Source organism: Rhinolophus hipposideros (assembly GCF_964194185.1).
Source record: "Rhinolophus hipposideros genome assembly, chromosome: 11".
Lineage (NCBI taxonomy): Eukaryota > Metazoa > Chordata > Mammalia > Chiroptera > Rhinolophidae > Rhinolophus > Rhinolophus hipposideros.
The window spans coordinates 23495407-23518499 of NC_138057.1; the positions used below are offsets into that span (position 1 = coordinate 23495407).

General features: G+C 36.4%; 1 protein-coding gene across 5 annotated transcripts in view; it reads left to right on the plus strand.

Moving 5' to 3' along the window:
* FREM1 (FRAS1 related extracellular matrix 1) overlaps positions 1–23093 on the plus strand; it is a 155766-nt gene that overhangs the window by 60764 nt on the left and 71909 nt on the right. For 3 of the 5 annotated variants that reach the window (XR_013994416.1, XR_013994417.1, XM_081066045.1), the window contains exons 15-20: positions 3435–3643; positions 6337–6430; positions 10029–10281; positions 14648–14842; positions 15957–16142; positions 17214–17410. Coding sequence is in view for 1 of the 5 variants with exons in the window: in XM_081066045.1 (XP_080922171.1) it covers positions 3435–3643; positions 6337–6430; positions 10029–10281; positions 14648–14842; positions 15957–16142; positions 17214–17410 (1134 nt within the window). In the remaining 4 variants the exon portion in view is untranslated. Of the gene's footprint in view, positions 1–3434; positions 3644–6336; positions 6431–10028; positions 10588–14647; positions 14843–15956; positions 16143–17213; positions 17411–23093 lie in introns of those variants that run through there. The other 2 variants (XR_013994418.1, XM_081066046.1) reach the window with 2 other exon arrangements.

Here is a 23093-nt window from a genome sequence, read left to right on the forward strand (position 1 = left end):
CAGTAGCAAAAAAACAGTAGCAAAAAACAACATTTTAAAATAATGAGTTGCCAACACTTTAAACATTAGGAGGTTCCATATCAAGTCTAGATTTCTAGCTTCTATTGAAAATTTGGAAGCTCTGGCAACACTGAGTCTACATACCCCATGGCCACAGTGGGACAGGGCATGCTCCCCAGTTACCAAAGTCCCCACCCAACTCATCACAATCATTTACGTCACAGGCTTGTGACCTCTGACCTTGCAATGTTTGGTAGAAGATGCACCAAAGAATTCACATAAAATAAACTGTATTCTTTGACTCTTTCCCTGTCAGGCACCAGATCACATTCTCTGTAGAGAAAATATTTTAGAAAAATTGTTCATTTGAGTAGATTTTGTTCAGACCGTCCTTTTCTATGTATGAGATAGAGGCCTGAAATAGCCCAGCATCTAAAGAGGAAGTTCAAGCTTTTTTAGAATAATCGTGGAGAAATCGTCTTTTATTCAAAGCAGGCCAAGTCTCTTGCTAGAGAAAGGTGATCTGTGAAGAAAACCAAAAAAATGAAGTAAACAGTTACTTCTTTTCTTTCCAGGTAGATGGAATAGTTATGAGGACTTATGAGCTAACGCGGCACAGTGACTTCTGTCTTTTTTCTACAGTGTATGGGACAAATGAAATAGTACCTTAGAGAACTGAGAATAGTGGAAATAAATTAAATGAATAGTGTCAGTAAAACCAGCCACAGGAGTAGTTCCCTGATGTCAAATACCCACCGGTGGTTGGGCTGAGTGATAACCACTAGGGGATTTGACATCATGCTAACCTGAAGTCTCAGAAACCTAAGCACTGGGTTTGGGCAGGGACTGAGAAGTTAATAATTTACTACTGGGGCCAAATTAGCCTTATATAATTTTTTTTTAAAGTCTCTCTCTCTCTCTCTATCTGTATATACACAAACACACACACACACAAAAGGTTGGATTATTAAGTTCGTGAACTAAATTTTCTGACCTCGATTATTTAAAAATCATCTAATATAGCCAAGTATATTTCTTGGAACATTAGCATCTTGGGATATTAATTAATGCAACCCAGGAAAACATGAGGCCACAGACATGGACCTTGTTTCAAAGATATTACTTCTTTCCCTTTATTTCTTTCTCCTACCAACAGTGAAAATGTAGGTTTGGCAAGATGAGAGTAAGACAGTTGGGAAAGGATAGGGGTGAGGGTGGTTATAAGGAGACAAGGTTCTTGCTTTTATGTTTTCCTTTGCTGGTGGATGTAGTTCATTAAAGAGTAGAGGGCAGCTGTCTCAGGGTGGTTGGTCTCATAATTTCTATGATCCATGGGGCTGCCCATCTGGATGTTCCTGGCTGCTGTGCCCTGGTGGGCAAGACAGGGCAGGGCTCTGAGGGGAGGCTTCAGCTTGTCTTTGCTCACTTCCCTTTCCTCGCCCATTTCTTGTTCTATCCGGATTACCAACTCTTTCCTCAGGGAACACTCTCCTTTCCGAGACCAGCAGCTGCTCTGAGAAGAGTATTTCTTCCTTGAAGAATGCCGTGTCCTCACATTGGCAAGGCATCCAGACCATCTGTGAGGGGCCCTCAGAGCATACAACTCGGTCCCCCAACTGTATCTGCTTGCTTTATGTAGAAATACAAACTTGGGGAAATGCTAGGTTAAACAAAGTTAACATATATTCCTATTGTAGGATCTCAGAGTATTGAATATGTTTATGTGCCTTATAAATCTCCAAGGTAAAGAAATTGTATGTAACAGTTTTCTAGACTTATTTGACCATGGAACACTTCTTGGCCCCCAGTCAATGTGTTGATAAAATATCCCAAGCCCTTCTAACTGTCTTCTGACTTACAAATGAATTATCAGTCAGTTGAGCAGTGGGTTTTTCCTATTAAAGGAAATGTCTTTATGGTTTACTATTTAAGTCTAATGTTTGAATACATCAATCTGTTTCCTATGGAATCTTCAATTTCCAATCTTCAATTTCCCTGTGCCACTTCCATCTCTAAAATACTCGCTACAACTGACATTGGAAAGCTCCAATCAATTTCCCAATTCTTTAAGAAATTTTAGGTTGAAAAAAGAGATGCATTCTTTTCTCCAGGGGAACTTGATAGAGGTTTTGCTCATTTGGTAGATTAGTGCATATACTCATATGTGTTGAGCATTGGTGGGTGTGGTCATGATGAATGTCATTTTCTCAGCTTAGCGCCACTGATAGAAATCAATTTGGTTGCCGCTTTTACTATACAAGGTCTGAGATAAATGTAGATACTTCAGGTTTATGGATCTGCCTTGCTTCTTTGTATACTTCTGTGCTTCAAATAGGAAATATTTAGTAAACAGTATTTTTCACCCAAGATGTTCCACTTATGAACTTGTCCCCTATACCACATTCTTGAAAAATTAATTAACATGTGAAGATGGTACTGGAACTTTTCTATTGATTTCTTCAGAGATACCTCATGGAACAAGACTGTAAATGTTTCCTTCTGATGTATATGTGAGGAAAATAAAGTCATTACTCAAAGAGTAAACTGTACATATTGCACTCCCAGTATTTAAAGAGAAATTTATAGCATTAAATGCATATTTGGGAGAACAATTAAAATCATACTATATATATTTGTGTATCTGTGTGTATACACACAAGTAAATGTATGCAATTGAAATCAAAACAATATTACCACCGTAGAAAATTAAAGAGGTGATAATTAAACAAAACAAGCACAGGGGGAGATATAATAACTGTTACAGCAGAATTCAATGGAATTGAAAACAAAAACAATAAAGAAAATCAATGAAACCCAAAGCTGTTTTTGTTTTTGTTTTTTTTAAACGATTAATAAAACTGATAAAATCAGGTAAGGCTAACCAAGGAAAAAACAGAAAAGACACAAACTACTATCAGGAATGAAAGGAAAGGCATAACTATGATCTCATAGACATTAAAAGGAAAATAAGGGAGGGTGCCAAATCCTAACCTCTAGACCACCAGGGAGCAATAAGAAAAGATAAAATACTGCCATTTGCGACAACATGGAGGGATGTTGAAGTTCTCATGCTAAGCAAATGTCAGAGAGAAAAGTCAAGAACCATAAGATTTCACTCATATGGGGGATATAAAACTGAAAGCAACTAACTAACAAACAAACAAAAACTCATAGATACAAACAACAGTTTAGTGGTTACCAGAGAGTAAGGGGGAAGGATAGGTAGAGGAAGAGTGTAAAAAGGGTCAAATATATGGTGACAGAAGAATTGACTGTGGGTGGTGAACACACAATGCAATATAGAGATGATGTATTATAGAATTATACACTTGAAACCTGTATAATTTTACTAACCAATGTCACTCCAGTAAATTTAATAAAACAACAACAACAATAACAACAAACAAACTAAATGTTTCTTTCATTCTTTCTAGGTTTTTACCAAGTCTCTGAGAGTGACTGAGGGAGGTCACTGCATCATCAGCACAGAGCACATTTTGGTTTCTGATGAGGATACCAAACTGGACAACATCAACCTCTCCCTGCAGAGACTGCCTCAGCATGGAAGGGTAGAGCTAAATGGGCTTCCTCTAAATGCAGGGGTCACATTTTCTTGGGGAGTCCTCCATGCCTTAAAAGTCAGGTTAGAACATTTCCTGTTTTTGTTTTTTTTTTTTTCTTTACACGCTTTGGCTCCCATCTGGATTAATTGTTAGGCAGAGAAAGAGAAAGAAGTTTATCCAATTCATTGAGAATTATCAAACATACCACTTCATACTCTCAAGGGTCAGTCGAAAATTAGAAATGACGAACTTTTAATTTTCCTCCAGATATTTTCTTTCCCTCTGGCTTGCTGTACCAGTGGGAATGACTTTATGGATAGTTAAACAACAAGAATTCATTATCATGAATATTAAATTTTGCTGAAACTGCACATATCGCAAGAGGTAACAGTCAAAGTAGATGAATATGGACTGAAATCCTCTATAAAACCAATCTACATAATTGAACTTGGCTTTAAGAAAAGCCATTTTCATAACCCTGGAAACTCAGGGATAGAAATCTATTGATCAATGTCATTAGTGTAAATTTTTATTCCAGTATATAGGGAAGGGGATTTGGAGACAAACGAGTAGGGTAGGCTGGGTAGATAGGGCATGAGGTGGTACTTGGCTCAGTGACAGTCAGGGATAGAACAATCCCTGCCCCATGGTCCCACGGTAGTTCCCTTTACCTTGTGGTCTTTCATGGTTCTGTAAGAAACTTTTCTACAAAATCTAGTACAAAACCTTCTCTGTAAAACAATGCAAGATACTCAAAAGCAATTGTCAGGTAGCCTGACATACAGGTTAATTTCTTACTTACAAATTCGAATTATAAATAGTAATGTTGGCCTTTTTGGTAAAGTATAATAGAAGGTATTAGATATTGAATGCTTATTTCCACACTTGGAAGTTGACTAGGAACTAGGATTTGTGCAGAGAAAGATCAATTTCATCTGACAGTTTAGTTATATATACATATATATTTTTTACAGTCACCAATGTCTTGACCTCTTTTCATTACTCAGCCTTATCCTCATTAAAATTTCTTCCCCCCCACCGCAAGATCTCAGCTCTTAGCAACATGGTTAGGGAGCCCTATTTAAGTAATTCTTACTAGGGAGTGAATGATGGATAGAAAAATTAAAGTACTAATATTTGCCAGCACATGTAGTTCAGCATTCTTCTAGAGATTTCTAATTATGTTTTTTTTTAAATTTAATTTTCACATCAATCAAGCCTGATAAGGTAGATGGTTCTATTCTCAGAAGACAGTTGAAGCAACTAAGGCACAAAGAGGTTGATGTCACTCAGCTAGTGTATGGAGGAGTCTGGTTTGGAAAGAAGTTATGTGTGACTCTCCAGCCATGCTTTTGGATATGTACTCCTAGACCCACTTGGCCCTTTTAGGGTTTTTAGCATTGTAAGATAGGATTAGCATGTTATCTTATATCAATCTATTTTTGATGAAAATATTAGGAAGCACGACAAAATAAAGTATAGGAGGCAGCTTATGGGAAGGAAACTGGGGGTGGGTGGTGGACCTTCTTCACTGTTGGAGTAGAATCCCGAAACTGAGTCCCTGGCCAGAATATGGGTGAGACTAGTCCTGAGTAAAATACCTTTTAGCCCTCAAATTTTTTCATATGTAAACATTATATATGTTCAATATACTATACTATTCTTAATGCAAATTATTTTTTTGTTCTTTTTTTTAAACAACTTTATTGAGATGTAATTTACATGACATACATACACAATTCACTCACTTGAAATACAAAATTCTGTGGCTTTTACTATAATCGAAAAAATTGGTAACTCACTATAATCAATTTTGGAATATTTTCATTACCCCAAAAGGAAATGCTGTATCCTTTATCTGCCACCCACCTCCCATTCATCTTCCCTTCCCAGCCCCAGGCAACCACTAATCTATTTTCTGTCTCTCTGTAGATTTGCCCATTCTGGGCCTTTCATATAAATGGAATCATATATGTAGTGCTTTGTGACTGGCTTCTAATGCAACTTCCAATTTCATTTCCTAAGACTTTTTTTCATTCCTGAGTATCTTGAACAGATTTTTAATAAGCTAAAAGTTTAGTTTAATTCAACAGCTATTTAGGACTTACTATGTATCACTGCGGTGGGCTGGAGAAGAAATGGGAAGTCTAGGATTAGACAATTCCTTTAAGAAACTTGACTGAGAATTAAAGGAAGATGGGCCAAGCCTAGACCAAGGGAAAATATTTTTAAATCAGGAATTTTTATAGGTTGAGAGGAAGAGAGCTAGTAAATGGAAAAGTGAAAATAGCAGGAGAGAGGCAATAAATAATTCATAAATCAAAGTTTTGGAGAAGAGCTGAAGAGATACAGAGCACAGGCAGAAAGATTAGCCTTAAAAGTGGGGGAGGAGGGAGAATCATCAAAATCCACATAGGCCCCCACTTTCACCTGTTTACTGTTCGGTGTCAGTGTCCGCCTGTTCCCAGCCAGTGTTTTCTGGAAGTAGACAGAGTTGCATCAACTGGCTCCTACTGTCACAGTTCCAAGCTGAAAGGCTGCTTTTTGATTTGGGGTCAAATTATGAATGCATATAACAGTTTTTCTTGGGCAGAGCAATTTTACATTTAGGGATACTTGAATAGTTCAATATATGACTTCATGATTATACTGTGTTTTTTGTTATTTATTTACTAAACATATGGCCAAAACCATGGAAGAGCTCCCGTGTCAGGCACCTTGTTGTATTCTCATAGTGGCCTTGATAGGGTAGTGACAAATGTCATCGCCACAGGTATCAGCATGATGGATCTGAGATTCTTCAGGATGACATACTTTTCGAGGTCACAGATGGCACGAATCCAGTAGAATTTGTTCTACACATTGAGGTGAGTAGAAAGTTTCCTCTCTGGTTCAGGTAGAACTAAAGCGTCTCATTTGGAAGCCTCTCAGAGTCCCTGATAGAACGTGAAACACACCGGCTCCAAAGCAAGAGCAGGCCTGCTTACGTCTTTGAACGTCTCAGAAAGCAAAGTTGTATTGGTGAAATGGGCATCCCATTTTCTCGCTCTAATCTATTTAAAGATAGAACTACACTGACCTCAAACCCAGATGCTTAATTGAAAAATCAGTTGGTTCCACATATAAATTATTTCTAATATTTTTGAGCTGTAACACTCAGAAATATTTATTTAGCAACTGGGCAGATTAGGCTAGCATATTGGGGTTCTCCCTGTTGTATGGCAGGAGGGATGACTGTATATGTGTGGTGCCCCTTTGTGAATCCTGTATTATATACCTCTGGCCTAAGGTCTGTTTGAGATGATTCTTTTCCCCTTTTGGACAAATGAAGAAAAATTGGCAATAAAGTTTGAGTACATGCCCAAAGGCCTTATGGGAACCCCCAAGTTTCTCTGTTGAGTGACAACCCAAGTCCATAAGCATAACTCATAAGATTTGCAGGTATTTATATTTAGTGACAAAGGTCTGCAGAAAGACTTATCATGCTCTTGAAAGAGCCACTAATTATGCTTACTGTACCAAATTCTGTTTCTGTCTGAATTTTGTTACTAGGTCTTTGTGATGAGAAATTAGTATTAGTGATAATAATCATGTGTTTGTAAGAGATTTTACAGTTAATAATTAATTAAGAATGATCACATCCATCTAGTGTTTTAAGAAGTAGACAGGGAAGGAATTATCCCCATTTTATAAGTCCAAGAAGATTCAATGACTCGGTCAAAGTCATTAACTTGGTGTAGCCCTGGGCTGGCACCTCCCCTCTCTGCGACTTCAGCCACGGTTCCTTCCTCTTTACCACTGCCACAGGTGTAAATTACCAGGTGATTATAATTATGCTTGCTAAAGTCCCCTGAGTACTCATCCATGACAATCACAAGGCAGAGCCCCTTCCTTCCATTTTCCCTCATAATCCTCATGATGGCCTGGAGCGCTAGATGAAGGGCAAGCAGTATGTTATTTCAGCTGCAAAAAGAAAAAAATTCAACTATTGACAGACTTTTATATAGAGAAAAAGCTTTTCTGAGTCACTGCTGTTTTGCTTTTTGTTTTTTGCCCTGAAAGGCGAATTTCAGAGGAGAAAATCCAACCCTATCTTTTTATCGGTGACCACTTTCTTTTGAATGACAATAAGCAGTGCATTTGAGGAAAACACTGTGTTTATTGTTACTTTTTAGACAAAAGGGCATGACCTTTGATAGCCAATCAGAGGTAAAAGCAAGTTTTGGACAATTATTTGTGATTGCTTTTTATTCAGGGGGAATGTTTTTAATTCTGTTGCCTTGGTCATCCATTGGAAACCTAAGGCTATTTTATGAACTGCTGCAAGATGGTCTCATGCATGTATTTGTGAGATTCATCCGATAGAGTCAAGAACAATAATAAAGAGGGTCTTTCAGGAATCTACTCGGAGGACTTGAACAAAGATATTGTTTCCTAATAAGCCAATAGAAAATAGAATTCTGTGTTCTGTGTTTCCCCAGAAATAAGACCTAGCCGGATTGTACACCAGAAGCTAAACATTAATGAATGCCAACTATAATTTTATATATATAATGTGATGGTTCAGTGTGAGGTCGGAAAGATAGTGGATGGGGGGAGGGGGGTTCACAGTGTGAGGGATATAAATGATGAACGTCTAAGTATTACCTTGTCTTGTACACCTGAAACTAATAAATAAATAAATAAATAAATCAATAAATAAATAAATAAATAAAAAAGACCTAGCCGGACCATCAGCTCTAATGCATCTTTTGGAGCAAAAATTAATATAAGAACTAGTATCATGTTACATTGTATCAGACCCGGTATTATATTATATTATATTATATTATATTATATTATATTATATTATATATTATACCTGGTCTTATAGTAAAATAAGACCAGGTGTTATATTAATTTTTGCTCCAAAAGATGCATTAGAGCTGATGGTCCGGCTAGGTCTTATTTTCGGGGAAACAGGGTATATTTTTTTTCACCTTTGATTAAATAAGTGGGTTTCTATAACACCATCTCTTTCTCCATTAAAGTGTCAACATAATTTTATTTATACTTGTTGTCGAGTTTAAACAACTTTAAATAGCAGGATAACCAGGGCATACATGCCTATACAGTTATATTCACTTGTTCCATAAATATTTAATAAGTTTCTTGTATGTGCCAGGTTCTATGCTAGATGCTCGGTATATATGATGAACACGACAAAAAAAGTCCCTATTCTTTTAAAGCTTATAGGCAAGAGATGAAGGCATTAAACAAATTATCACTGAAATAATTAGTTAAAATACAGATGTGTTCTACAAATAAATGGGGTGCTAAAAGAGAGTAAACAGTAGAAGTCCCTAAATGAGTCTGAGTTGTCAAGAAAGTTTTCCCTGAGGAACACGTAGGAGGAGGTAGCCAAGCAAAGATCTGAGGGCAGAGCAAACCAGGTAAGGACAGAGAGAGGGTGCAAAAATGGACCTGAGATGTGAGGAATGTAGTGTTTTGGGGTGAAAATATTGTGGGGTGGCAAAGGCACCCCATAGCATGAGATGAGGCTGAAGACATTCTAGGAGAAGTGCTGGGAAGCCATTGAAGGTTCCCACAGGGCAGTGACTTTATGGAAGCTGCATTTCGAAAAGATCCCACTGGCTGAAGCATGGGGGAAGGAAACGTAGGGTTGAGAGTACTCACAGGCCCGAGTTGATAAGTGAACTTGCAGCACACACCAACTTCACGTATGGTTGTGAACTGAGGGGAGCAATGTCCTTCATTCCCATTTAGAAGATATGCTTTTTCAAATTTCTCCATCATGTTTTTAAATTCAGAGAGACAGTGTGATCCCATGTTGCTTTTCTTTCTCTTCTACTTGGAGCTTTATTTTCATGATAGTGAGAGAAAAATGTTTTGTCAAGTTGAAATCTGGCATTGATTTAATGGTTATGGAGTTTCAGATTTAACTCAAAATGTTGAAATGCAGCTGCTGCTTATTGTTAAGTCCAGAGAAACTTCCTGGGTGGCAGGAAGTTGAGTGTAGAGGGAAGCTTTGTAATCACCAAGTAATTTGAAATATAAATAACTTTTGATGTGGTAAATGTAAATGCAGCAGACCACAAGGACCAGATATCCTCTTGAATACGTGTGAATTTAATGAAGGAAGATAGGGGCTTTCATGAAGAATGCTTTATATTACATTTATATTTTGTCTGTCTAGAAACAAACGAGAGGTTTGAGTCCCGAATCATAACTGTACTCTCCGATCCCTACCTAAAATGTCTCTCATGTGGGTCATTTCTTGCAAGATGGTTCATATGGGGAAAGTTAAAAGACACAGACTATTTGGCCAAATTCCATGGCTATTGTTTCTTGTGTCTGGAAGATTGAAAATGGCTGTCATTCCAATTATGAGCTGTGGATTACCAGTTGGGCAATTTGTCATTGCTTTCTTTTTCTTGAAAACATGATTTTTTTTTTCCTTCTTAGGTCTTCCCCGTAAATGACGAGCCACCAATCCTAAAGACTGATCTCATCCCCGTGATGCATTGCTCAGAGGGAGATGAGGTGGTCATCACGTCGGAATACATTTTTGCTACTGATGTAGACAGTGATGATTTGAAACTGATGTTTATGATTGCTCGAGAACCTCAGCATGGGGTAGTGAGAAGAGCTGGAGTCACCGTGGAACAGTTCTCTCAGGGAGATGTTATCTCAGGGGCTGTGACGTACAAACACACTGGTAAGTGACAGCATTGTGACTAGTTTGAGTGTGGGGAGGCAAGCGACATGACAGAGCCTTAACCCCACTCCTTACTGTGGACTCCAAGAATCGAACAGTCTTCATGCTTGCTTCCATTACAAAAGCAGCAGCAGCAGCCTGTATCCCATTGTTCAAGTAAATCACCATACTTAGAAGTAGTTCTTGGAAGGAGAACTGACTCTGGGTGGTGAACACACAATGGGATTTATAGACGATGTAATACAGAATCGTACACCTGGAATCTATGTAAATTTACTAACAATTGTCACCCCAATAAATTTAATTTAAAAAAAAAAAGAAGTAGTTCTGATTTCAGTAATATAACGAATTTCAAAGAGTGGAAGAAGAGCAAGTGTTGTTGTTGCTGTTTTCATGATGCTCTACGCAGACCTTCAGTTCACTCTGGGGATGTCCTCATCCTCATTTTGGTCAACTTGATAATAACTTTGTTAGACCATTACAGCTTCTGGATTCATAAATCATAACACCATACCAGGAATATCTGAAGTAAGCTCCCTAAGATAATTATATCATTAATTTTAAAACTTGACTCATCACCATCTAACTCCTAAGAAGTAACTGGCCTGCCTTTTAAGTTCCTGAAAAGCAGTGGTGATGTCTTATGTTTTTGCAACTTGTTCACAGCCCACCCCAGTGGTGGACACAGATTAGAGAATCAGTAAATGCTTGTTTGTTAGCATCATGCTTACCTTTCTGGCACCGCATTATCTTGGGTCTCAGGTGGCATCTGGTTCCCATGGGAAATGTTCAAATAAATAAAATACTTATTCAACATTTGATATGTGCAAGGCAGTCCTAGACACTGTGGGCTGCAAAGGAGCATAATCCAGACCGTGCTGTGGAGGATTTTTCATTTAAATGGGTAGACAAACCCGTTCACATGCAAAGATAACAGTGTGACACATCTCTACATTATCACCCCTTACACACCTTCTGAATCCTGGGTTGGTGACACTTCCTTAGTAGTGGTACCATATACTTTCTCTCACTAACTTTTATTGCCCTCTATTACAAGTTCATGTTTACTCACCATATGCTCCTCTAGCCTGTAAATTCCATGGGGGAAGTACGATGGGTATGTTGGCCAGGTGAGTGGTAGAGGAAATAAGAGTTGCCAGAATTCAAATTATTTTCTTCTTTGAAAAGATATACAGAGAGAATACAAGCAGTGATGGGGGAAGGGAACTCAAGGAGAGGGCATTGAGATAGCTAAGAATTAATTTGGAAATGGGCGAACATTTCGAAATAGCATTTTGAAAACATTTTAAGTAATAATATTTGTTATTATTTAAGTAACAGTGATTTGTTATTAGGATACCAGTTGTCTCATGCCGATTAGTTAGTATGGCACATTTTGAACACTCTTCCAGACATCTTTTTTCTTTATGGTATCTCCTTATGTCTTTATCTGTGTTTAGTCTTAGGGAAGGTTTCATTGGATGTTTCCTTGTCCTGGGGAAAATAGTCCTGGTGCTTGATGTCTCTTAGTGTCTCTAAAGATTGCACAACGAGGTACTTCTCTTTGATTTCCCCAATAGATCTTAAGAAAGGGGATCCAAAAAAACAAGGATTATTGTTTGTCACATAATTTTAACATCTTTGGCAGGCTCGTGTACCATTGATAAATTAGGGGTGAGATGAATCTGTCTTCTTTTCCAGTGCCTTATTCCAGGTACTAAACAGCAAGGGTACATATTTATAAATCTCTTCTAGTATGATGGCCACATAAGGGAATATTAGCTAATTTTTTTTCATAAGACCTAGTAAGACATTGGAACAAATCATTTCAAATAGATTTTGGTTTTTGCTATGTTATTAAGTTAGCAGAAATATTGTATTTAAAAGATGTTTTCTTTTTTGAATGTTGTATTTTCTTGTAACATTCATGCAATTACTCAATTGGTAGTAATTTAGCCCTGTGCTAGGATGAGTATAAAGAACCACAGTATTGTAAGATCGAAAGTTTCAGTGACCTGCTCTTGCCTTCATATGTTGATTATAAAGGCCACCTAAGAGTAGTTTTGTCACCATGATTTTATTTGATTTCTATGATTATGAAAATAATACATTCTCATTGCAGAAAACTTGGAAAGTATGCAAAAGTGTAATGAAATTTTGAAAACTCACTTTACCTCTCAGAGATAATCACTGTGAACATTTTAGTATTACAGTATTTTACTTTCTTTTTTCTAAACATATGTTTTAACATTGTTGCAATCATGTTGTATGTAAAGTTTTATAGATTACTCTTTGCATTTAGATTATCACCTGAAATTGTTTATTAAAATACTAAGTGAATGTTATAAAGTTGTAAGCATAAGTTTTAATAAATGAATATACTCTTTTATGCTATAAAAGTATATAATAATTTGCTATTCTTGCAGCATTACACATGAAGTTATCCAAAAATTTTCTTTTAAATAACACTATAATTAAGAGTTTTAAGTATAAATCATGTCCTTAGACTATATTCCATTTCGAAGTAATGAATTCTTCCATCTGTGTTGTAGCCTTTTTTTTTTTTGTCTTAATGCTCAGGCTTCTTTTCCAACTCCTTCTTTAAAAGTATCCTATGCTTCCATTATATTAAAATTTCAGTTATTGAACATACAATGTTTGCTTTTTTTTTAAAGCTGTCTTCTCTTCTAGGAATGATTTTTCCCTTTCTCTTCCCGATTCCCTCTCCTTACTGGTCCTCTCTCCCATCTCCCAATTCTCTCCCTTATCTAATGCTCAGTACAAAGCCAGCACTGCCATCTGGAAAGACTTCTCTGACTTTCCCTGGCACGTGTGCCCTGCCCCATCGCCAGTGTCAGCCAATACTCTCATCTCCTTCACTCTCGGCACCCTGTACAGAATCACACTGAGATATATGAATTTTCCATTTAATAGGTAAACATTGGCTCAATAGTGGCAATTTCATGTGGTTCCACTTAATACCTCCATACATCTGTGATGTTCCAACCAAACTGCATTTCTTTTTCTACAATTAGACTGTGTCAGCGCCTGACACATAGCAGATCTTTTGACATTTGACATTCTTTTGAAATGTCTTTTGACATTTTCAAAATGTCTGCTTTTTCACTGCTAGAACACCCAGAACACTAGGTGTCACATAGTAGGCATTAAATATTTAATATATATTTATTTAATGGATGATGAATAAATATGCCTTAAGCCAATTTGTTTTTTATGTATATAATTAGAGGAGAGGCTTCTTATTTTTCACTTTTCCTAAGGTGGAAGGCTGATTGTTTAATGCTAATTCTCTCAACTTCAATTCTACTTTTCCTTAAAAACCTAGGTTTCTTATCCTTTCATCATTTGATTGCTCAATAATATTATCTCTGAATTTTCCTTGTCTTTGTTTAAACAGGGAGAATAATGCCAGGCACGATACTCTGTAGCTGTGACCAGTGTGTCTTGTGAAAAAGAGATGCTGTCCATGATCTTTTGTGCCCTAGTCTCATTGAAACTTCAAACATAATTGCTTCCATCTTGGCACTTTCAGAGTGATGCATGAGAATTACCAAAAACACATCCGTAGAACATTTCTTTTCCCTGGAGAGTGAGTGCTCCTACTTTTGCACTGTTAGTAACCCAAGAGTGATTGTCCTGTTCGCTGATAAACTATGTAATCTTCCTTCTTCCTCTCATTGCCTGAGTTGGGGGCGTTTTGAAACCCATAGGTGTAAGCCCTAAAGAGTAAAAAGAAAATGAAAATAAACACCACTTCTTTTCCAGGTGCCGCTGCTATTTTGTTAACATCTTGGTTATTATATGATGAGGAAAATATTGAAACAAATGACAACAATGGGAATTATCTTTGTATTTCACTTGTTCAGCTCCTTCTGTTTCTCAGAACTGCTATGTGGTTGATGGTTTTTAATTTAAGGTGGTTAATGCAAATGGGCATACAATTACCAAAGGGACAAGGGTACCTTCTGCTCTCCCTAAGGTAGGTCCCAGCAATTATGGTCCACTAAACAATTATGAAGGAAGAATGAAACCATCATTGGTCTAGTTTCGGGTCTGTCCTTTGTTCATTTGTGAACTGTCAGACCCTTATTAGCCCTGTTTTGCCCCTCTGTATGGTGATAGATGTCTGGCAGGGATTTCACCAAAGGCAACAGATGGGCAAGCATTTTTGCATTATCTTCATGACTATTTACTTTCATAGTGATAAAATTGAGTTTTACATTTTAGCCATCTAAGTTCCTTTTCTTGACATTCTGTGCTTGTAGAAGAGGTTTGAGTAGATTTGATCTTTTTATTTTTCTATATTTTTACAAAGTCAGGTTTTAGCTCTAGCTGTGTCTTCCAGGTGGCGAGATTGGCCTGGTGCCTTGTTACGATACCATTACATTAGTGGTTTCGGATGGAGAAGCAGGCCCTTTTGTGAATGGCTGTTGCTACAATGGACCTCATCCATCTGTTCCTCTTCATGAGTCCTTTCCAGTGTATGATCTCAACATCACAGTACATCCAGTGGACAACCAACCACCTTCAATTGCAATAGGTGACAATGTTTTTTTTTTTTTTTCTGTTAAAGTTGTTTTATTTTACCTAGTGATATAGTGACATACCTGTGGTTCAGTGAAATAAAGCACTTTACCTATAGCCAAAATAGAAAACTACCATACAAAACTGTCTCCAATAATTGCCTTAATACAAATTTGTGGAAACCTCAAATCTATAAAAGATTACAGGGCAAAAGAATTTACTTGTTTAAAAATTTAGATAATTCTGTGTGGGAGAGAATGTGTGTGTGTGTGTGTGTGTGTGTGTGTGTGTTGGGATGATGACAACATTGGAATCCTCAAATATTCTGGTTTTATTTCACATGGGAAAATATCACTTGCCTGCTGGAGTGAGAGTAATTTGTTTTACCCGTAATAATTTTTATTAGAACAGAATGAGTATACCAGAGAGACCATTTATATACATTTAACCTTATTTGCTTTTTAGAAAGTCATCTCTTCATAGGCATTATGTATATGTTCTGCTCTCAGAAAAAAAAAACAGAAGCATATGTATGAATGTTATTGAAATTTACAAACTATCTCCCAAGCAATGTTCTGGAAAGGAAGCATTATCCCTACAGACTAATTAAGCACCGTGGCATAAAAAAATAAAAAAGAAAGAAAGAAAGAAAAAGTCTGTTATGAACAATTCATAATAGCTTGCAGGCAATTAACACTCTGACAAACAGAGGTAACGACTGATCTTGCAGAGTACATAAACTACATTTAGTGGCTTATCATTAAAACAGTTTGGCAATTCTTATTTTCATTTGTCACTTCTATAGAGACACAAGGGAAATCAGAGTTCCTTGAGAATGACTAAAGGGTTGTACTGGAGTATTTATGTTTCTGCTGTCTTTCCATTATTGTCTGGCTTGCTTGTACCAGAAAAAAATATATAATTCCATAATTCAAATTAAATTCCACCCATACCCCTGAATATTTTCTCTGTAAGGAGAATTATGCCAAAGGAAATGAACATCTCTCATGGAAGTATATTTGCATATGGGAGGCTTCTCTGAATTGGAATTTCAATCACTCCCTTTATCCTCACTATTTTGATTAGAGGATTTCACACTAAGTCGTAATTGTGTTACTCTTTGTATGCAGGTACCCTGTTCATGGTAGAGGAGGGTTTCTCAGCAGCCCTTACTATTAACCATTTGTCAGCCACTGACCCTGACACCGCAGTAGATGACTTGGAGTTTGTTTTGGTTTCTCCACCCCAGTTTGGCTACCTTGAAAACATACTCCCTTCTGAGGGTTTTGAAAAAAGCAATATGGGTATAAGTATAGGTAAGTCACAGTTTCATGACCTGCGATAACTTGCCTATGTTTATGCGTCTTATTGGCCAAATCATGAGTCAGGTCTTCAAAAATGTTCAGAGCACCATAAACGTTTAAGGAATTATTATAGCTGATGCTTTGGAATATTATTGTTTTCCATTTTAATTTTTTGTTGTGAAATTCCCGATGCATGCTCGTTTACTTCAAAATAAATGGAAAATTCACTTATGAAAATAATAATTATGAAAATGAATAATTTCTGGGGCTCTAAGACATAGCATGGGGACTGTAGTTAACAGTACTGTATTGTGTATTTGAAAGTTGCTTTGAAAGTAGAGCTTTAATGTTCTCACCATAACAACGACAACAAAATGGTAATTATGTGAGGTGAATGATGTGTTAACCAACTTTATTGTGGTAAACATTTCACAATATATATGTGTATCAAATCATCATCTTAAATTTACACAATGTTGTATGTCAGTTGCATCTCAACAAAGCTGAGAGGAAGAGATTAATTGCATTAAAGTTTACATAATTTTTCCTGTCTTAATGCACAACAGAGAGCATTTTTCTCTTTTGATTTAAGGCGGTGTCAAATCACCCAAACAGCACGTCAGCCAATTTCACTCAGTTTAACCAGTTGCTTGATATGGACATCAAGTAGCAGGTGATTGATCGATTCTTATTTTGCCTTCACATGAAAGAGATGTTCTCTTTCTTAATGAAGCATGACAAGAATGGCTCACAGGGAAATGGTTTTAAATCAAGAGAAGATCTCACTGACATTCATTCCAAATACATAAACAATGGTCATGAAGTCGCTGTGCATCTTGGTTAGCAGTTATCACTTTTCTGTTCTCCATGTAAATTTTAATCCTTCCTTAGGATGTATGGATAGCTGCCTTTATGATGATGGCTGACAGTCATTGTAGCAGGCCCTGATAGGTGATTCTTAGGTCAACTGTCATGACCTCTTGCTTTGCTGAGAAATAGACTATTGGGTTAAGGATTAAGGACCAGTAGTAGCTTGGAAAAAACGCCTTTCTTACCTACCTGTTCTATCTTGGTGTGCTCTAGCTTCCTTTCAGTGGAAAGACATGAAGGCTTTGCACATTAACTATGTGCAGTCTAGGCATCTGAGGATGGAACCCACGGCCGACCAGTTCATGGTCTATGTCACAGATGGGAAGCGACGGTCCTTGGAGATACCATTTTACATTATAATCAACCCCACAAATGATGAAGCTCCTGACTTTGTGGTACAGAATATTACTGTAAGATCATAATTTTCAATTTTTTTCTTATTGTTTTCTGATTTTTATTTTCACTTAGTCCATTTACATTGGTTCAGGTGTACTTAACACATTGTTGATGAGGAATGGGGAGGGCAATATAATGTCACATAATGCAAATCACTTGAAAAATATTAATCTAATAATAATGATGATGGTAATGATAATAATTGCTAACTTAGAGCAAATGCGTGGATGTGATTATCGTTGCATATATGTAGGATGAGTACTTACTAGGTGGTAGGTACTATTCTAAGCCATTTACATGTATTTAATCCTCACAATAGGCTTTTAAGTAATGGTATTATTACTGCCATTTAGTAACTGAGAAAAGGAGGCGTAACAAGGTTAACTAAGTGGCCCATGATCACAGAGCTTAGAAGTGAGTGGCACATGGGGGATTTGCACGCAGGCAGTCTGATTTCACAGCCTGCCCTCTTAACCAGTGCTATAATGGCAAGGATTCTTAACTCACAAATTATAGGCATCTTTTTTATGTAGCTCTTTATAAAGATAAATGAAATTTTAAAAGTACAATTTTGAACATCCTTTTTATGCAGTTTTAAAAAAATGGTTTTGTATAATCACATTTATTAGTTTTATTTAAAAGCTCAGATATAATATAGTTAAAATGGCCCACAGTATATCACTCTTCAGAGAACACCTGTTATCTTTAAATAAAGAATAATGTGTATGTTGTTAAACAAGTTAGAATGTAGAGAAACATACACAATGAACATGGAATTCTTCCTCTTCAAAGCTCCTACCCGTCGTCACTCCCCATCAATTAAGTTTTCAGTAATTAATTCCACAAAAATAATTTCTACATGTGCCAGTGATGATTGTGTGTATGTGCGATTTTTCTGTATGTTTTCACTTACAAACCAAAGACTATATTATACCTACTACTCTCTACTTAAAAAAAAATAACTAATGATGTATGTTGGAAATTAACATCAGCATAGAATTCTTTTTAAACACAACTGGTTTTTATATATTATTATTTAACCCAGACATACGTATAGCAAATCCTGATTGACTGGATGAGCCCAGGCTTTGGAATAAGAGGGACTTGGGTGTTGCTGTTTACTAGTTGCAGGGTCCTGGGTAAGTTATTTCTCTGTGCTTCTGTTTCCCCGTCTGCAAATTGTATAGCATGTCTACTACATGGTGAGACATGTAGTAGACCCTTAATAAACAGATGCCATTTGGATTAGTGTTGTTATGTTTGTCGTCTATTTTCTGACATTGACCAAAGCAAATATTATCCATTTGGAAACAATTATCTTGCCTTATTTTATTTTATTTTATTTTATTTTATTTTTACTAAAAATCATCAAATTCTAAATGGAAAAGTCTTCACTTGATTTTAATTTTCTACTGAATCTTAACGGTATATGACAGCCACCTCAGGATGCAGTTTAAGAGCTGGCTTCTGCCTTTCCTCTTCAATTGGGACATGGGTTTCTCTGGATAGCACCTAAGTCATTATGAGACAGAAGAAAAATCTACAAATAATTTATTCTACTCCTATTGTCTTGTGTCTATTTAGGGTTTCAGGTTGGAGTTTCTGAAATAATTAGGCCCCTGGGAAACTGTTCCTTGCTCTTTTCTGAAAGTGACCATGCTTTTTACTGAGGATTCCTTAGAGAAACTATTGAAAGTACCACATGTGACCCCATGTTTATTGGCAGAGCTGGCTTTAAGCAGCAAGTGATTTTTTTAAAAAATTAAAGTTTATTGGGTGACAATTGTTAGTAAAGTTACATAGATTTCAGGTGTACAATTCTGTAATACACTATCTATATCTCACATTGTGGGTTCACCACCCAGAATCAGTTCTATTTCCATCACCATGTATTAGACCCCATTTACCTTCTTTTAGAGCCCCCCCAACTCCCTCCTCTCTGGTAACCCCTAAACTATTGTCCATGTCTATGAGTTTTTGTTCCTTCATTTGTTTGTCTTGTTCTTTTGTTGTTTTCAGTTTTATATACCACATATCAGTGAAATCATATCGTTCTCTACTTTTTCTGTCTGACTTATTTCACTTAGCATTACAATCTCAAGATCCATCCATGTTGTCACGAATGGTACTATTTCGTCTTTTCTTATGGCCGAATAGTATTTCCATTGTGTATATATACCACAACTTCTGTATCCATTCATCTATCGAAGGACATTTTGGTTGTTTCCATGTTTTGGCCACCGTAAACAAAGCTGCAGTGAACATTGGAACACACTTGTCTTTATGGATAAATGTTTGGGATTTTTTGGGTAGATACCCAGGAGAGGGATTGCTGGGTCATATGGTAATTCTATCCGTAATTTTTTGAGGAATTTCCACACTGCCTTCCATAGTGGCTGTACCAGTCTGCATTCCCACCAACAGTGTATGAGGGTTCCTTTTTCTCCACAGCCTCTCCAACACTTGTTGCTATTTGTCTTGTTGATGATAGCCATTCTAATTGGGGTGAGGTGATATCTCATTGTGGTTTTTATTTGCATTTCTCTGATGATTAGTGATGTTGAGCATTTTTTTTCATACGTCTGTTTGCCATTTGTATGTCCTCTTTGGAGAAATGTGTCTTCAGGTCCTCTGCTGATTTTCAATTGGGTTGTTTGTTTGTTTTTTGTTGAGTTGTGTGAGTTCCTTGTATATTTTGGATATTAGCTGCTTATCGGAGGCGTTGTTTGCAAAAGTCTTCTCCCATTCAGTTGGTTGCCTCTTTATTTTGTTGATGGTTTCTTTTGCTGTGCAGAAGCTTTAAAGTTTGATATAGTCCCATTCATTTATTTTAGCTTTTACTTCCGTAGCCTTTGGAGTCAAATTCATGAAATGCTCTTTGAACTGAAGGTCCATAAGTTTAGTACCTATGTTTCCTTCTATGCAGTTTATTGTTACAGGTAGTATGCTTAGGGCTTTGATCATTTTGAATTAATTTTGGTACATGGTGACAGATAGCAGTCCAGTTTCATTCTTTTGCCCATGGCTTTCCAATTCTCTGAGCACCATTTATTAAAGAGGCTGTTTTTTCCTCCATTGTATGTTTTTTGCTTCTTTGTCAAAAACTATCTGTCCATATTTATGGGGGTTTATTTCTGGGTTCTCAATTCTATTCCATTGGTCTGTGTGTCTCTTTTTCTGCCAGTACCATGCTGTTTTGATTATTGTTGCCCTGCAATACAAGCTAAAGTCAGGGAGTGTGATAACTCCAGCATTTTTCTTTTTTCTTAGGATTGCTTTGGCTATTCGGGGTCTTTCGTGGTTCCATACAAATCTGATGATTTTTTGTTCTATTTCTTTTAAAAATGTCATTGGGATTTTGATGGGGATTGCATTAAATCTGTATATTGCTTTGGGTAATACGGCCATTTTAACTATGTTGATTCTTTCAATCCATGAGCATGGAATGTCTTTCCATTTCTTTGTGTCTTTTTCAATTTCTTTAAAAAATGTCTTATAGTTTTCAGTGTATAGGTCTTTCAAATCCTTGGTTAAGTTTATTCCTAGGTATTTTATTCTTTTTGTTGCAATTGCAAAAGGAATTGTTTTTTTTTTTTAATTTTTATTTCTTTTTCTGAGATTTCACTGTTAGTATATAGGAATGCAATGGACTTTTGTACGTTGATTTTTGTAGCCAGCAACTTTACTGTATTTATTGATTGTTTCTAATAGTTTTTTGGTGGAGTCTTTAGGGTTTTCTATATATAGCATCATGTCATCTGCAAAGAGTGACAATTTAACTTCTTCATTCCAAACTTGGATGCCTTTTATTTCTTTCTCTTGCCTGATTGCTCTGGCGAGGATTTCCAACGCTGTGTTGAAAAGCAGAGGTGATGAGGACAGCCCTTGTGTTCCTGAACGTAGAGCAAAGGGCTTCAGTCTTTCGCTATTAATTATGAGATTAGCTGAGGGTTTGTCATCTATGGCCTTTATTGTGTTGAGGTATTTTCCTTCTATACCTATTTTATTAAGTGTTTTAATCACAAATGGATGTCGTATCTTGTCAAATGCTTTTTCTGCATCAATTGATATCATCATATGATTTTTGTCCTTTATTTTGTTGTTGTGATGTATCACATTGATGGATTTGTAGATGTTGAACCATCCTAGTGCCCCTGGGATGAACCCCACTTGGTCGTGATGAATAATCTTTATAATGCATTGTTGCATTTGATTTGCTAGAATTTTGTTAAGGATTTTTGCATTTGTATTCATCAGAGATATTGGTCTGTAGTTTTCTTTTTTAGTGTTATCCTTACCAGGTTTTGGTATCAGGGTAATGTTGGCCTCATGAAATGAGTTAGGGAGTATTTTCTCTTCTTCAATTTTTGGAAGAGTTTGAGTAGGATTGGTATTAGATCCTCTTTGAAGGTTTGGTAGAATGCACTAGTGAAGCCATCTGGTCCCGGACTTTTGTTTTGGGGAAGGTTTTAGATGACTGATTCAATTTTCCTTTCTGGTGATCTGTCTATTTAGATTTTCCAGTTCTTCGTGATTCAGCCTTAGAAGGCTATATGTTTCTAAGAACTTGTCCATTTCTTCTAGGTTATTGAATTTGGTGGCATATAGTCCTTCATAGTATTCTTGCATGATCCTTTGTATTTCTGTGGCATCTGTGATAACTTCCCCACTTTCATTTCTGAATTTGTTTATTAGTGTCTTTTCTCCTTTTATCTTAGTGAGTCTAGCCAAGGGTTTGTCAATTTTATCAATCTTTTCAAAGATTAATTCACATTTTTTTCTATTGTCACATTAATTTTTTCTATTGTCTTTTGCTCTCTATTTCATTTAGTTCTGCTCTGATTTTTATCATTTCCTTTCTTCTGCTGACTTTGGTTTACATTTGTTCTTCTTTTACTAGTTCTTCAAGGTGTAATGTGAGGTTATTTATCTGGATTTTTTTTGTTTCTTGAGATAGGCCTGTAACAATATAAATTTCCCTCTTAAAACTGCTTTTGCTACATCCGCAAAATTTTGGTAGGATGTATTGTCATTGTCATTTGTTTCTATGTATCTTTTGAGCTCTCCTCTTTTTAAAAAATTTATTGGGGTGACATTTGTTAGTAAAATTACATAGATTTCAGGTGTACTATTCTGTATTACATGATCTATAAATCCCATTGTGTATCTCTCTTATTTCTTCTGTGACCCAGTCTTTCTTTAAAAGTACGTTGTCTAATTTCCACATATTTGTGGTTTTTCCTTCTTTCTTTTTGCAGTTGATATCCAATTTCAAAGCCTTGTGATCAGAGAATATGCTTGGTTTAGATTTAAGATTGAAAATTTAAGATTGAAATCTTAAATTTGCTGAGGCTCGTTTTATGTCCCAATAGATGCTCTATCCTTCAGAATGTTCCATGTACACTAGAAACAAATGTATAGTCTGATGTTTTAGATGAAGTGCTCTATAAATGTCAATTATGTACATTTCATCTAATGTATCATTTAGGACTGCTATTTCCTTTTTTATTTTCTGTTTGGATGATCTATCCATAGCTGTCAATGATGTATTTACATCCTCTACTATAATTATGTTCTGGTCAATTTCTCCCTTTAGTTCTGTTAGAAGCTGCTTGGTATATTTTGGTGCTCCCTGACTGGGGGCATAAATATTGATAACTGTTATATCTTCTTGTTGTATAATCCCCTTTATCATTA